The 17,131-nt window shown below is 42.7% G+C and overlaps 1 protein-coding gene across 1 annotated transcript; it reads left to right on the top strand.

Moving 5' to 3' along the window:
- Positions 1-9,876: 9,876 nt before the first annotated feature.
- pde9ac (phosphodiesterase 9ac) lies at positions 9,877-16,870 on the top strand. Its single transcript, XM_065024646.1, has 12 exons — positions 9,877-9,971; positions 10,143-10,227; positions 10,347-10,421; positions 10,690-10,776; positions 10,919-11,023; positions 11,194-11,276; positions 11,620-11,776; positions 12,020-12,133; positions 12,776-12,880; positions 13,139-13,267; positions 13,643-13,738; positions 14,864-16,870. The coding sequence occupies exons 1-12, from the start codon at positions 9,949-9,951 to the stop codon at positions 14,930-14,932; spliced, it is 1,128 nt and encodes a 375-aa protein (XP_064880718.1). The 5' UTR covers positions 9,877-9,948; the 3' UTR covers positions 14,933-16,870.
- Positions 16,871-17,131: the final 261 nt, after the last annotated feature.

Below are 17,131 nucleotides of genomic sequence, written 5' to 3'. Positions count from 1 at the left end.
AGAGAGAACTAGAGAGAGCGATAAGTGTGAGTTAGAGAGTATGAGAGAGAGAGCGAGAGAAAGAGAGAGAGAGAAACAGAGAGAGAGAGAGATTGGTTGTACGTCTTTTATCATGAAAATCGGACCACACATTTCACATTGTCGCCTTTGTCCTGTTGATTCTGCCTCCCCGATTACCCAAAAAGGTGTAAATGCTTCTTACTCTCAATTTACATAAGCATTGAAAATATATGTTGTTCTCAGCCCCACTGTTCCTATTCCATTTTTAAAGATCATTTAAACACAACCCTTCTTGAGGCGGCTGAGCTGGGCTGGCACAAATTAATATTGTAAACAAATACAGAAGAGTAGGTCTGTTTGACTGAGTTTAATGTTTGGGGAAATTATCTTTGCTCTACGGAGTCATCTCTCGTATTAGTCCGAGCTCTCAATGTGCTTTTCTGCCTCTCTGTCTCTCCCACTAAGGTAATGTGTACTCAAAGCCTGTACTTATACCTCAGGGACAGGTTGGCCGCACCAGCTATGTTCGTGTGGCTCTATCTGGCTTGTGTCGTTTTGAGGAGTCAGTCAGTCAGTGGCATATCCGTCCCTGTGAATCAAGGTAGAGGAAGCTGTTATTCCTCCCCCAGTGCAATTAACTATAGCAGACCTGTATGGTTGGAATAGGCATAGTCTTGCCTAGTGTGAGCGTGCCACACACACATGGGAAGTCAAGCATGCACACACACGCACGTACACACGCACACACACACACACACACACACACACAGACACACACACACACACTCCTCCCAAACTGCGGGATAGATAGTGAGAGAGGGAGGTTTGACAGTGACAGCATGAGCATTGACAAATAGTAGCCCACATTGTTTTATGAAAGACATCTTTGTGAGTCTGTGTTGTGGATCGTTGGTTCTAATGCTAGCCTTAACCTTGATTGAACTCAGTTGGCTCTTTTGAATTTCGAAGGTTGTTGATACCGAATGAGAATAGAGGGCTTGAGCGCAAAGTGTATTTGATTTTGATATGGTAGAATAGCCCATTGGTTTAGACATACATGTGTTTCTTAATCCAGAGGGAATATTGATGGACTTTTATCACAATATCTACTTACTGTAGGCCTACATAGATTCACAGCAGTCAATACGATGTTGAAAAGAGGAGTTAAAGGGATATGTGAAGACTGGGAGATCCCTTGTGATCTCTAGAACTTGTCTGACTGAACCATCTGCTTGTCTGATTTTCAATGAGGGGTTGAGGAGAGAGAGAGGTGTGGGTGTGCGCGCACGTGCGCGCCCGTGTGTGTGCGTGCGTGTGTATATGAGGAGCTGTTGGATGACCCCAAAGGGGGACGATAAGGTCCCACTTGACCTCAAAGCCACCTTTTAGTTCTAAAATCCATCAGCGTGAAGTGGATGCTGCCTGCACATGAAATAAAGACAACTTTAGTTGTGAACGTGGATTGCGTTGCTACAACACAGCAGAGCTACCCAAATAGCTTGAACGTATGTGTACTTCCGAATGGTTAAATACCATATCTTCTGCTCTCTCGATAGTGAGAGAAAGCAGCAGTCTCACTTGATCCATGTTCTGACAAGTATTAATTGCCTAACTAATGTCCACCAAGCCACTAATCCACTAATCCGACACACCACCTCCTATTGTATTTTGACCTCCAGTCAATTAACTTACTGACAAAAGCACACAAGTAATAACGTAGGAAGTAATAAAGACACTTGAATCATCCCGTGCATACACGCCTATATCTCATTGATAAGACGTATGGAAATGAGTGTGTAGTAGTGACCAGCAGTTTTCACAGCTTCTATACTAAAGACATGGAGATAGGAGGAGGGCAGCCTCTTTTTTTAATCACCGTAGTAACAGTCCCCTGGCAACGGACCAGAGTGCCAATTATCGCAAAATAACCCCAGGTTCTCCCATCTCACTCTGTGTATTCGTAGCATCAGCAGCGCCGGGAAAGTTTAGAAGCTTCTCGCGTCAGGGGAAAACGCTATCGCTGACACAGTAAGTCATTGTGATAATTAGTGTTTTACCCTGAAAGATTAGATTCCAAGATAGAGCTTCAGAATACATTTGTGATTTAATTTTATTTATGTGTATTGTCCTTACAATGTTGTTTTTTCATATTTGTGTTATCATAGTCAGAATAGTGATAATAATGTCATATGTGTTGATGGAGGTAGATGGAAATTATGAGATGAAAGCAATTGATTGGTCATATTTGATCGGTGATTTTAGTGTGCAGATGAAAATTCTAATGCAAAGCTGCTTTATAAGTGAAAAAATGTTGATGGTGCTTTAATTGTTTTCTGGATTACAGATGAATTGAGATAGTAAAATCAGCATATGATATATGATCAGCATATGATTCATCATGTTCAAGTCTCAGTTCCAATGAAGTTGTTTATTGCAGTATTTCAATAGTGGCTCCCGTGTTGCAGTCATAGCATCTCTCTGTGTTTCCCAGGGCTCTGACCCTGGCCATATTAGGCTCCTCTGCAGGAGGACGGGGTCTTTCTCCTGCTGGATTGGTGTGTGAGAGAGAGAGAGAGAGAGAGAGAGAGAGAGAGAGAGAGAGAGAGAGAAAGAGAGAGAGAGAGAGAGAGAGAGAGAGAGAGAGAGAGAGAGAGAGAGAGAGAGAAGAGAGAGAGAGAGAGAGAACAAGAGAGAACAAGAGAGAAACATAGAGGAATCAGCATGGGTTCCAGCTCCTCTTCCTATGCCCCAAAGACCATCTATCTGGACGTGGATGGTAAGGTTCAGAAGGTGGGTCCTACTCTATGAGATTTATATGGTCTCTCTCTTCCCCATTCCCTTTTCTGATCGTTTTTTTGTCCATACTAATCTCCCTGGACCTCTTTACGAGGTTTATATTTTATCCCCAATTGTTATGTATTTTTTTATTATTGAATTCTATCTGATATTATCCGCATCAGCTGAGTTAACAGATTGCGCCATCAGCTATTTTCTCTACCGTAGCTAGTCAGCATACTTGAAATGAAATAGGGAACACCAAGAATTCATCTCTTATTATCTATCCATGAGTTCCATCCATTTTCTTTAGCAGATATCCTAGTTGACCAAAATTAGATCCACAGACAGAGTAATCATGCTCTTCTCTTCCGTGTAAGAGGAGATGTCCTCTGAGCTAAGTCAGTGGGAGAGCTGGGGTCACTCTGTGGGGACTCCCGTATCAGAGTTAGACACTTATCATAGACAACATCCAAATGATCTTGTTTGATTACATCTCTTCAATCATTGAGGTCCCTGGCTGCAATGAGGGAGTCAACCAATAGACAGACAGATGGTGAAATGATGTCATTTTTCTGGTAATGGTAGGCTACAGGTAGGCTACAGTATGATTTGACTACTGTATGAATCAGGTGACTAAACCAAAAGCTCGCCAAAGTCATATAATCTCTACAGGTGGCTAATGATATTGACAGAATATGGGTTCCTTATGGCTCCACGGCTTTTGTCGGTTACCACACACCTAATCTCGTTCACCAGTCATTCTGTGCCCGTTGTTGCCTATATGCTCTATTATATTTCTATATTCGTGGTGAATACGTTGTAAATACTCCTCAGTCATGTGAGAGGCCTCTGAAATAGCTGTGTTTTCAAGTTGTGGTAAAAATAGACCAAGAGGTGGTGTGACGGTGTGGTTCACAGGTGTTTGTGGCGGACTTTAAACGAACACAGACAGTGTCACCTGTTGCAAGCAGGTTCTATGCCTCACTTGTTTTCTACTCCCCGCTGAGTCTGAGGAGACGGTTCCTGTGTGGCTCAGTTTATTTTATTTTACCTTTATTTAACTGGGCAAGTCAGTTAAGAACAAATTCTTATTTTCAATGATGGCCTAGGAACAGTGGGTTAACTGCCTGTTCAGGGGCAGAACAACAGATTTCCACCATGTGAGCTCAGGGATTTGAACTTGAAACCTTTCGGTTCCTAGTCCAACGCGCTGACCACTAGGCTACCCTGCCGCCCCAGTGTAGCCTGGTGAAAGCGCGTAGCTTCCAATGTTGTAGTTTAAATTCCCGCAAGGATCACATACAGAAATAGTATGCACTCACTGTCCTGTAAGGAGAACCAATGTGCGGTGGACTGATTCATTATCAAAGGGGGAAGAAACAGAACGTGATACTTGTGAGGCTAGAAACATCCCCAGCCTACCCAGTATGTTCTTGTTATCGCAGCTCCCGGGCCATTGCACCGTAAGCATGTAATGCAGATAGACAACAATATAGGCTTCTGTCTCTCATATTTGCTCTCATCATATAAGCTACACCATCGTGGTGTGAGGGTCGCCACCGACTCAGAAGGTTGAGCGCTCTCGCTCTCTGAGGTCGTTGTGAGCAAGGTTTAATCAGGTCAACACACGCAGGGCCACGGGGCCCGATGTTATTCCGGGGCACGTTCTCAGAGCATGCAGCATAACAGCTGGCAGGCATATTCACTGTAATTTTCAACCTCTCCTTGTCCCAGTCTGTAATCCCCAAATGTTTTAAGTTGACCACCATCATTACTGTTCCCAAGAACTCTAAGGCTTCCTGCCACAATGACTACCGCCCTGTAAGCATTCACGTATGTAATCATGAAATGCTTTTAGAGGCTGGATATGGCACACATCAACTCCATCATCCCAGACACCCTAGACCAACTCCAATTTGCATACCGCCGCAACAGAACCATAGACGACACAATCTCTATTGCACTCCACACTGCCCTCACCCACCTAGATGCGTAAGAGGAATACCTGTGTGAGAATGCTGTTCATTGATGTTACGAACCCCTTTGGCCCTGCAGTCTAGAAGGGGATGGAAACGAGACCCGTAACATATCTCACACAAATCATAACAGTGAAAAGGAACAGTGAGAACTAAAACAACAGACAACCTAAACCTACCGTCAAACACTTAAGGTTTATTTTAAACACACAGTAATGGGGGGGGGTGGGGACTGAGCTAGACCGGTCGAAAGAAATAATAAATATCCAAAAACCCCTAAGCTAGTCTAACCTGCCTCAATAACCGCTAGCTATCTAACCAATAAAATACAGTGGGTGGTCCGCCCAGTTTTCCTACGGGTAGTGTATTCCCATGGGCGACTTGTCTTGGTACCCCCTTTTCCCACCAACAAACAAACACCATAGCAATACATACTCACAGGATTTTATTTATTTATTTATCCGTTATTTTACCAGGTAAGTTGACTGAGAACACGTTAATGTCCCAGCTGAAAGACGGCACCCTACACAGGGCACTGTCATATTTTTTTAGACCAGAGGAAAGAGTGCCTCCTACTGGCCCTCCAACACCACCTCCAGCAGCATCTGGTCTCCCATCCAGGGACTGACCAGGACCAACTCTGCATAGCTTCAGAAGCAAGCCAGCAGTGGTATGCAGGGCAGTATGCTGCTGGCTAAGGATAACGGACAAAGTGAGATGTAGGCACCAAAACAAAAGAAAGATAGCTCCATCCATAGAGAGAGAGAGAGAGAGAGAGAGAGAGAGAGAGAGAGAGAGACATTGTCCCCTACAAGCTCGTCACCAAGCTTAGGACCTTGGGAGTGCACACCTCCCTCTGCAACTGAATCCTGGACTTCCTGACAGGCCAACCCCAGGTGGTGAGGCTATACAACATCATCTACACCACGCTGACCTTCAACACGAGGGCCCCACAGTGGTGTGTGCTTAGTCCCCTCCTGTACTCCCTGTTCAACCACAACTGCATTGCCACACACAACTCCAACACCATCATCAAGTTTGCTGACGATGCGACGGTGGTAGGCCTGATCACCGGTGACGATGAGACAGCCTACAGAAAGAAGTAGGGCTGTGACCTGGCAGTGTGGGGCCGGAACAACAATCACTCCCTCCGCATCAGTAACAACTAATTGACCGATGTCGGTTAAATTATTTGAATTCCATTTCATTCAAAAAAAAATTGGTGAGCTCAATGCTCACATTGCACATTGGGCTGAAGTTTCTCTAGAGATACTATACCAGTCAAAAGTTTGGACACACCTTCTCATTTCAGGGTTTTTCATTATTTGTACTATTTTTACATTGTAGAATAATAGTGTATACATCAAAACTATGAAATAACACATATGGAATCATGTAGTAATCAAAAAGTGTTAAATCAAAATATATTCAAAGAAGCCACACTTTGCCTTGATGACAGCAATGCTGAGCACTTGTTGGCTGCTTTTCCTTCACTCTGCGGTCCAACTCATCCCAAACCATCTCAATTTGGTTGAGGTCGGGTGATTGTGGAGGCCAGGTCATCTGATGCAGCACTCCATCACTCTCCTTCTTGGTCATATAGCCCTTACACAGCCTGGAGGTGTGTTGGGTAATTGTCCTGTTGAAAAACAATTGATAGTCCCACTAAACACAAACCAGATGGGATGGCTTATCGCTGCAGAATACTGTGGTGGCCATGCTGGTTAAGTGTGCCTTGAATTCTAAATAAATCACAGACAGTGTCACCAGCAAAGCACCCCCTCAGCATCACACCTCCTCCTACCTGCTTCACTTTGGGAACCACACATGCGGAGATCATCTGTTCACCTATTCTGAGTCTCACAAAGACACGGCGGTTGGAACCAATTTGGACTCATCAGACCAAAGGACAGATTTCCACCGGTCTGATGTCCATTGCTCATGTTTCTTGGCCCAAGCAAGTCTCTTTTTATAGGTGTCCTTATTGGTTTCTTTGCAGCAATTCAACCATGAAAGCCTGATTCACGCAGTCAACTCTGAACAGTTGATGTTGAGATGTGTTACCTGAACTCTGTGAAGCATTTATTTGGGCTGCAATTTCTGAGGCTGTAAAGTCTAATGAATTTATCCTTTGCAGCAGAGGTAACTCTGGGTCTTCCTTTCCTGTGGCGGTCCTCATGAGAGCCAATTTCATCATAGCGCTTGATGGTTTTTGCGACTGCACTTGTAGAAACTTTCAAAGTTATTGAAATGTTCCGTATTGACTGACCCTCATGTCTTAAAGTAATGATGGATTGTCATTTCTCTTTGCTTATTTGAGCTGTTCTTGCCATAATATGGACTTTGTCATTTACCAAATAGGTATATCTTCTGTACACCACCCCTACCTTGTCACAACACAACTGATTGGCTCAAACGCATTAAAAAGGAAAGAAATTCTACAAATGAACTTTTAACAAGGCACACTTGTTAATTGAAATGCATTCCAAGAAGCTGGTTGAGAGAATTCCAAGTGTGCAACGCTGTCATCTAGGCAAAGGGTGGCTACTTTGAAGAATCTCAAATATAAAATATATTTTGATTTGTTTAACACTTTTTTATTTACTACATGATTCCATATGTGTTATTTCATAGTTCTGACGTCTTCAGTATTATTCTACAATGTAGAAAATAGTACAAATAAAGAAAAACCCTTGAATGAGTAGGTGTGTCCAAACTTCCGATCATATGACCAAACAGTGCTATCACAATGTTGCATTTGGCAGCATTTCAAACAGCAACTGCTTCTCCAATGGATATGTCCTCCAATTTCTTTGGCCCATTGAACCTTGAATGCATTCAGGAATAAAAATTGTCAATGCCCTCTTCATATTTTATCCACTTAGCACAAGTGACTCTACCAGATTTTGTTACGTTTGAACACTGACTTGCCTATTTCTTCAAGTCTGCTTGGATTTTGGATACATAGAGCCAGGCGCTTAGTAAACCCAGTATACTTGTGATTACACAAACCCCTGTTGTTATGGTGGCATAGAGTTTTTCAAGTAGAAACCTGAATGTGACACATGTCCATTCAAGGCCTCGCGAGTTTGAGGGATTGTCTACAACATCTGCTTGTGCAAAAGGTCTTCAAGTTGTTGGAGGCTAGCCAACATGGCCAGCTTTGATACACTTTATTTGACAATTAATTTCAGACAGACACCGTATAAAATGAATATGTGTGCCATCAGTATACCACCACATAACTGACATTGTTTATGAAATGTATAATCTGTTTTGGCATTTCTGTGTATATTGCTGTGATTTACAGAGAACGATACAAACTCTCTCACTGGGTTGATGACGCAAGGATTTGTTGCTAGTATGCTGTTAGAGTGTCGTATTATCTACGAGATTGGGTTGGTCCCTGACAAGGGTAGGCTCCACTGTGTTTAGTTCACACACATCTTCAACTGCATGCCTTTGTGGTTTAGTCCTTAACATCTTAACTCTCAACATACAGGGCTCACTTGAAAAAGAGATGTGCATCTTAGTGTGACTTCCCTGTTTATATAAAGGATAAATAACATTTTAAAAAATACAATTGTTTTCTTCCCCACTCTTTCCACTTTGGACACTTGCAGACTTAAAAAAAAAATGACATAACAGACTTCGGTCTCACAGAGAGCTGACTGTTTTAGGTGGCTTGAGATGCGTAGAGAGACACGAACGACTCTCACCATGCGTCTGCCTTTCTTTTCCAGGTGGCATTCAGTCGTCACTGCAGCCCATGTGACATCAAGGAGCTTCTTTGTTCCTCGTCCAACATCCCCAGGTCAGTGACATTTCTCCTTCTCTCGTCTCTCCCACCACTCCCTCGCAGTCCCACATCAGTCTAAAGTATGCATTACACACAGCGCCTTTGTTTCAAGTTCACTACAAATGTATCGACTCACTATCCTGACAGAGCTTTATGAATGATAAGTCAACTACAAGTAAACACCAAACGGCAAGCTCATTCGCGTGCGTTTTAGAGAATGCTGACAAGAAATGTAGGTTGAAACCCTATAGAGTGCACTACTTTTGTGCCCTGGTCAAAAGTAGTGCAGTTTGTGAATAGGGTGCTATTTGGAACACACCCTTGTTATTTATTCTTGTTGCTCCCCGTCCATAGGAATACTGCTATCATGATGGTGGATCCTGAAGGGGCCCTGGTGTCCATAGACCCTACTATGCCTACCAACTCTCCCAAGTAACATGTCACCTTTACCCTAATCACCAAATCTCAATGATACAGTATATTTTATTGATCTCGGTCATAGAAAATAATTCCTGACCGTTGTTCATCCAAAGAATGCCTAGCATTTGTACTATGTGTAAAAAATGATTTTCAAACGTGATGTAGACAATGACTTGGTGAATGATGTTGTCACTGACATGTTTTTCAGCTCCTTGTACAAAGTCATTTCTTTGTCCACCGGTCAGCTTGGAGGTGAAGTGCCAACACGATATTTCAAATTCAGAAACACTTTTTAAACATTGACCCTTTAATCCTTAATAATTCGATCTTACTCACATAGCGCACATAAAGCGATCACAGCAAAAACTTTCAAACAATGTAAAAACAACATTAAAACAGATCTGGGTACTAAACATTTCTTCATGTTTCACAGGTAGCATTTTGATCACTCGAGCGATTTGTTTCTCGTTTGTTTGCGCCCACAGAGAAAGAAGACATGTTTCAAAACGTGTTATCTCAGGTGGCGGAGCAGTTCAGCAGGTAACTGGCGCGTTTATGTTCCACTGCAGACAGAAGCACTCCGCTTTAGTCTTTTCTCTTTCCGCAGAAATACTTCCATGACACCAGAGGCTTTTCAAACAAACCCCTTTCACATATTTTTTTTTGCAGGGCTTTCCGAATCAACGAGCTGAAAACTGAGGTGACCAACAGACTGGCAATGTTGGAGAAAAGAGTGGAGTGTATGTGCAAGGGTTTTTTCACCGAACTTTCGATGTGTGTGCTCTCTCTTTGTGTGTGTGTGTGTGTGCTCTCTCTTTGTGTGTGTGTGTTTCTGTTTGCATGTGTGTTGTCGTTTCACTGTCCCTGAACTCACCGTTTCATGTACTAACAGTCGTGCTGAACGTTACAGTGGAGGGACTGAAGGTTGTGGAGATTGAGAAGTGCAAAAATGACCTAAAGAAACTACGAGATGAGATGACATCCAGAGGAGGAGGGAGGTACGGTGACCTTTGACATCAATGACACTCACCAAGCCATGCTCCAGATTTCTTAGGATATTCTATAGTAAGACTTTTATGATGGTTTTAAAATGTTGTTGCGATTTCGAGGAATCACACAGCTAGCAGATCGATGACACAAATATGATGTATTTGCTCGCATCTCGTCAGAGTCGGGAACTGTCCCTGCAAGTACAACTTCTCAGACGACGGGAAGAAGCTTAATCCCAGACGTGACGTCCCAAGTTATCCAAAGGTACCGAATTAGGGGATTCCAGTAATATACAGTAGGCTAAACATATCCAAAAGATATTCATCACTTTGACATCCTTAAATCCTTGAACTGACGCTGTGGCTTCTCGCTCATTTCTACAGTACACCTTATCCCAGGAGACTATTGAAGCACTGAAGAAGCCAACATTCGATGTCTGGCATTGGGAACACAATGAGGTTAGTTCTCTTGAGATTCAGGTCTAATATCTATCATATTTCCAACCAGGCATATGTAATCACATTTTTTGTAGTAAAACATTTTGAAGTATTTTCTCGAATTGTGAACTTAAAGGAATAACAAAAACTATCTTTTGGTATTTTGTTAATTAGTCCAATCCCAAAAATGTTTTGCATGTCAGCAACCAAGTTAAAGATAGAGCACTTGTTGCGCCTTATGATGGTGCGTGTAGTATTCTTTTAACCGTGTCTTTGGTCGGTGGTTTAGATGCTGAGCTGCTTAGAGTACATGTACCATGACCTGGGACTGGTGAAGGAATTCAACATGAACCCCATCACTCTCAAACGCTGGCTGGTAAAAGTACAACTGTTTAAAAGCAATTACCTCAATGTGCAAGTGGATATGCAACTGATATGGAACAACAACTTCAAAGAAGAGGACCAACGAGTATTGATGACTATTTGGCTAGTTTGATTGACAGCTTTCTTTCTCACAGCTGGGCATTCAGGAGAACTATCGCAGCAACCCGTTCCACAACTTCCGCCACTGCTTCTGTGTCAGTCAGATGATGTATGGCATGATTAACCTGTGTAACCTGCCGGTAAGAAACGACTGTACTAATACAATATAATACATGCCATTTACCAGACACACATGGTCTATAACTAGGGTCCAGAGTTTTCTCCTGGTCAGGTCAGGATGTCAGGAAAATCTCCTGTCACCTTGTACTAGAGATTTATAGGAGACTAACATGTGCTGTGTGTTCCTCAGGAGAAGATGACTCTGACGGACATGGGCATTCTCATGACAGCTGCAGTGTGCCACGACCTGGACCACCCCGGCTACAACAACACGTAGGTGCCCAAAGGTTCCTACTCTGCGCCTCAGTTCCCCCTGCTCTACAGCCTTCACTAGATCTGTGAATAGATGTTGATGATAGACACAATACTGACGTCTTCATTCACAAAGAGATGTTCTGGAACTTCTTCATTGATGTTATTACATTGTGGAAATGGTCCAATCTACACTTCCAGGTTTGATGTAAATTTAGAAGTTCCTTCCTAACCATGTGACATGACCAGGGTAAAACTCTGGGCCCAGTGATTATTGGCTTCCCTGGTCAGGTCATGTTGTCAAGGAACACTCCTGGTCTTAGGCATAAATCAAACTGTCACAGAGGTGTATTTTGCTCGTCAGGTACCAGATCAACGCTCGCACAGAGCTGGCCGTGCGTTACAACGATATATCTCCCCTGGAGAACCATCACTGCGCCGTGGCCTTCCAGATCCTTTCGCTGCCCGAGTGCAACATATTCGCCAACGTCGAATTGGAGGCCTACAAGCAGATCAGACAGGTAGGTGGTGTCCTAGGCTAATGCACAGTGATTCTTCTGCATCCCAATTTGCACCCTATTACCTGCATGTGCACCACTATTGACAGAGGCAGTGCACTATATTGGGAATGGGGTCCCATTTGGGTTGCTGCCTTTGTCTTTTTTTTGCATTTCCTTCTCTCCAACTAACCACGAGATGTTTTGAGTTGGCCTAAGGCAGGAGGGGGGTTCCATTATTTGTGATGATTCCATCTCCCTTTACAGGCCATCATTACCCTGATCTTGGCCACAGACATGGCCCGGCATGGAGAGATATTAGACTCCTTCAAACATAAAGTGGACAGCTTTGACTTCACCAACGAGGAGCATGTGACATGCGTACGTATCGTACATCACATGGCATCAACTGTCTGTGTATACTGTATATCGAGAGGTGCCAAATCGGCAAAGCTTTGTTCAGGTATAGCCTCTGCACTTCAGCAAACAACAGAAAGCAAGAGGGGTGCTCAGTAACAAAGACAGGGATGGAAAAATAGGGCATACTCAAGAAAGACTTTGAATAGTGGACTGGTGATATCATGTGACTGTAATGGAGTTAAGAATGTACTGTAAGCTCACTCCACCGCTATCTTGAAATGCCACTGACGGAGCTGTCAAATTAGATCTTTTTTTTTATAGCTCAAACGGTTGGTACGTTGTCAAGGCAGGCGTTCACGTGTGTCTGCGAGCAGAGGATCGCTGGTTCAAGCCCGATATGGGGACTGGGACAGCGGGGAAAGCGAAACTGTTTGCAGCACACTGACGTCGGTCTCGTGACATCAGTCCTGTCCATCCAATGGGATAAAGCCAGAGGGTTCTAAGACAAAGTGCCTGCGTTGATCTTAAGCGCTCCGAAGCCTTTTACCACAAGTGGAAACTTTCCTGAAAAGTCAAACTAGCTAGCCAATGCTAAAAATGATGCTTGTGTTGACATAACGCACGGTGAAAAGGTCTCTTTGTGCCTTGTCCGTATGTGTGCAGCTGAAGATGGTTCTGATCAAATGCTGCGACATCTCCAACGAGGTCCGGCCTACCGAGGTGGCCGAACCCTGGGTGGACTGTCTGCTGGAGGAGTACTTCATGCAGGTGACCTCGATCGAGTCTAATCATGTCTAACAATAAAGTCAACAAAAAAAAATGAGTCTAGTAATGTGTTGATTGGAACTATGGGGTGAAAACAGGCTCAGCTGTCACTCTTGAAGTTGCGCATGCTTTTTTTAGAAGGGTAAAAATCAGTTCCCCTTGAGCCGTCTTGGCCTTCATCGGGATGAGTCTATTAATTAGAATGATGTCATGAAAGAGCGGAGTGACATGTGCAAACCCTCCTGTCTCGGGAATGGACAGAGTGACAGGGAGAAGACTGAAGGGCTGCCGGTGGCTCCGTTTATGGACAGAGACAAAGTGACCAAGCCCACTGCCCAGATTGGATTCATCAAGTTTGTCCTCATCCCAATGTTTGAGACAGTCATGAAGGTAGGCGTGTATGTTTGAGCTACAAAGCAATGTGACCATATTTAAAATATATATATGTTTAACTAGGCAAGACAGTTAAGAACAAATTCTTATTTACAATGACAGCCTAAGAACAGTGTGTTAACTAACTTGTTCAGGAGCAGAACGACAGATTTTTACCTCGTCAGCTCGGGGACGCTCTAACCACTGTAAATTGCCGCCCCAATATTAGCTTGACATAGTGTGCAAGTATGTGTGTTGGTGTTTGTGCACACAAGCATGTGTTTCCATTTGTACACGTCTCTTGTGTTTCATGACCTCTTGAAAACAATGCCAGTGGATAATTCCATACTGTCCTGAATACCTACCCACAATCCTCCCCTGTGTGTGTTGCAGCTCTTCCCCCAGATTGAGGAGATCATGGTGCAGCCTCTGAGAGACTCTAGAGACCACTATGAGGAGCTGAAGCAGATCGATGACGCCATGACAGAGGTAGGACATCTGTTCTCACTTAATATTACACTGTCCTTAGTAAACCAAATTCCAATTCCCACTTTTCCTAGTTGAAAAACATTGGAGGGAATTGGAATTTCTTATTACTCACAATCATCCGGGGTGTTTGTGTCGGGGGAGGGGTGGGATTTTACGCGTCTGTGTCCAACCACTTTCTAACATAAAGATGTGTCTTTTGTTCAATGAGGCACAGAAGAAAAAAACTGAAAATATGTCATTAGGAGGGAAGAAGAAGTAAGCTTTGCTGCTGCGAGCACAGTGGTACTGTGTAAGTAACGGACTCTGATTGGCCTGTAGTGTTAGTCCTGAGTGCCCCCTCTCTCTTCTGCCTCTCTCCAGTCTGCCAACAACAACACTGCTGCAAGCCAGTGAGCCAGCTATAATAGGAGCACAAGGCTTTTTACTATGACCGCACAATATTTTCATCACTCTGAATTTGCTTTCGAAAAAAGAACTGAATTAACAAAAAAGACACAGCTGAACTCTACCGCATTACAAATTTAGGTTTTCACAAAAAAAAAAAACTGACTTGAGTATTTGGAACCACCAGCAAGATGAGGCTCTTCCATTGAAGATGAGGTTTATAGTTGAAGTATTCTGTTCATTAGTTTCCCCTCCAATTTGCACCAATCAGTCCTGGCCCTTGGGAGGGGGGGGCACTCACCTCAACACCAAAAACGAAGCGGGTCTATTACATAGACCTGCAGCCCAGTGGCAAAGGCAAAGTGGTGAAAACGTTGCGCTGTCTTAACGTCATCAATGTGGGTCGTTGGATTCTTCACAACCTCATTGATAACGTTCTGACGACCGAATAGTGTCTTCCCCGTCTATGATTTGACCGTTTTTCTCTCTCTTTGCTGTGTGTGGTATTGCAAGTTCATAGTGTGCAGGATTTTCCACAGCGAAGAGCATTGTGATGGATATGGATACCGACGGAGCCAAGTCACAATCAAGAATGCTTTTTCCTTGTTTGTGTATGTGTGTGTGTGCTTATGTGTTTGTGTGTGTGAGGGTGTGTGTGTGTGTGCATGTGTGTGTGCCACTTAATCAGAATCCTCTCTGGAGAATCCCGTCTGATATCCTGAAGTGCTTTTTTCATTTTAGGGCTCTGGCTCTCGTTTTATGATCCAAAAATTCAAAAAGGTCATGGGTCGTCCTGATCTGCGTCTTTGAAGATGGAGGGTGAAAAGACTTGTCTTCTACACACTGAACCAACCTCAGACTACATGGAACCTCCTGGTTGATCACCACTGTTTTGTTATGAACATTACAGAAGGACAATCGCTCTGTTTCAATGTCCACACTAGCATACTACATAGGATGAATTCATGTATCAAGCACATTGGAATATAGCTCATCTGAACGCTAGTTGGTCATTATCCACGGCTGTGTATATACAGGCAGCCCAATTCTGATCTTTTTGCCCAATTGTTGGAAAAATATCTGATCTGATTGGTCAAAATACCAATAATTGGGCAAAATATCATAATTGGTCTGTCTATGTATACACAACCTATCATAATTTCTGAGTGACAATTGGTCATTGTAGGTATATTTTTTGCCATATTTTCTGCTTTCTGTTTTTAGTCACACTCGTTGATGTTGCCTATTACGGTATAATGAATAACAACTAAGACGTTTACTGCAACACTGTCTTTTCCTTTTACAAGTCTCCTATTCAAATGCAAAACTGTTTCTAAAACAGTTTGAATAAATTGACCCTTAATTTAACCATGTCAAGTACACAGCATATTTTAACATAATTATTAGAGGTTTAAACATTGTTACAACAAATTCTACTAATTATCCCCTAGTGTGTGCACTGAATGAATTTACATAAATTCATATTTTGAGGTTTGTGTAATAGCACATCCATTGTTGTTCAATATATTCAGTCTTAGATACATGTTGTACGTTATTACAGAAGTATTTCATTACAATCTAAAATGTTATTCTTGTATTTTATTTATTTGTGCATAGTACATCCTACATAAACTGTGCAAACTACATTACAGTTGTAAAACATGTTACATCCTTTTATACAAAATGTGCCACCTAGTAATAAGGTTACTAAGAAGAGATCAAAATGTCATTCTCGTCGACGGTTCATGAGTAATACCATTGACTCTTCTCTGAATGGTGCAGGGATGAATGAACCAATGGCTGATCCAGCTCGGGAGTCTTTGAAAGCTTGTGTACTTTACTTGATATCTGTATTCTGATGTGTATGCTTTATGCACAATGCGGATGGCCCACGCTTACGCTTGGATTTCCTGCTCGTTGTCATTTAGGAAAACCATTTTAAGAGCGTGGTAGTCCATAGCTTCGGGCTTTGAGGGGGTATGTGTTGAAACAGGACTTCTTTGACAGTTTTGTTGTACAACTCCAAACTACCACTTAACCCACATCTCTCTATAGGAAAAAGATAAGTGGGTGGTATTCAACAGGTACAGTAGATTTACTATGGCCTGTTTCATAACCTTCATTTATTGCAACCTGTTTCACATTTCCAAGAGTGATAATTGTCTATCTGTAAGACGATACTTACATACAGTATGCTTCCACTTTTTATGACCTACATGATTCTGATGACATTTGGATGATAAAGCTCTGAAGATTCCAAAGAGATAGGATGTCAATACTGACTTGAATGTTTTCTGCAGGTCTGCTGGTAGATAATAGTGACTTTTGGAAAATTCCACAGGGACAAACAGAGATGGAAATAACTTTCTTCTGTACTTTTTCCCTGCTACTTGGCCTCACGTCTAAGTCCTTTTCACCACTGGAACTGTTTGATGGGGTCTTTGGGCTGAACTCGAGTATGGCCTAGTCATTTTGTTTAGAGGGAACTATCTTTATACAATATGTTGCATGGATATAAAGGACATCAACCACCTGAGCCACGACCTGTTCACCCCGTTATCATCAAGAAGGCGAGGCCTGTACAGGTGCATCAAGGCTGGGACCGAGAGACTAAACAACAGCTTCTATCTCTTGGCCATCAGACTTTTAAATAGCCATCACTAGCCGGCTACCACCCAGCTACTCAACTCTGCACCTCAGAGGCTACTGCCCTATATGTATACAACTGGTCAAAAGCTTTAGAACACCTACTCATTCAAGGGTTTTTCTTTATTTTTACTATTTTCTACATTGTAGAATAATAGTGAAGACATCAAAACTATGAAATAACACATATGGAATCATGTAGTAACCAAAAAAGTGTTAAACAAATCACAATATATTTTATATTTGAGATTCTTCAAATAGCCACCCTTTGCCATGATGACAGCTTTGCACACTCTTGGCATTCTCTCAACCAGCTTAATCTGGAATGCTTTTCCAACAGTCTTGAAGGAGTTCCCACATATG

Source organism: Oncorhynchus nerka, linkage group LG11 (genome assembly GCF_034236695.1).
Source record: "Oncorhynchus nerka isolate Pitt River linkage group LG11, Oner_Uvic_2.0, whole genome shotgun sequence".
Lineage (NCBI taxonomy): Eukaryota > Metazoa > Chordata > Actinopteri > Salmoniformes > Salmonidae > Oncorhynchus > Oncorhynchus nerka.
This window is presented reverse-complemented; position numbering and strand designations above follow the sequence as displayed.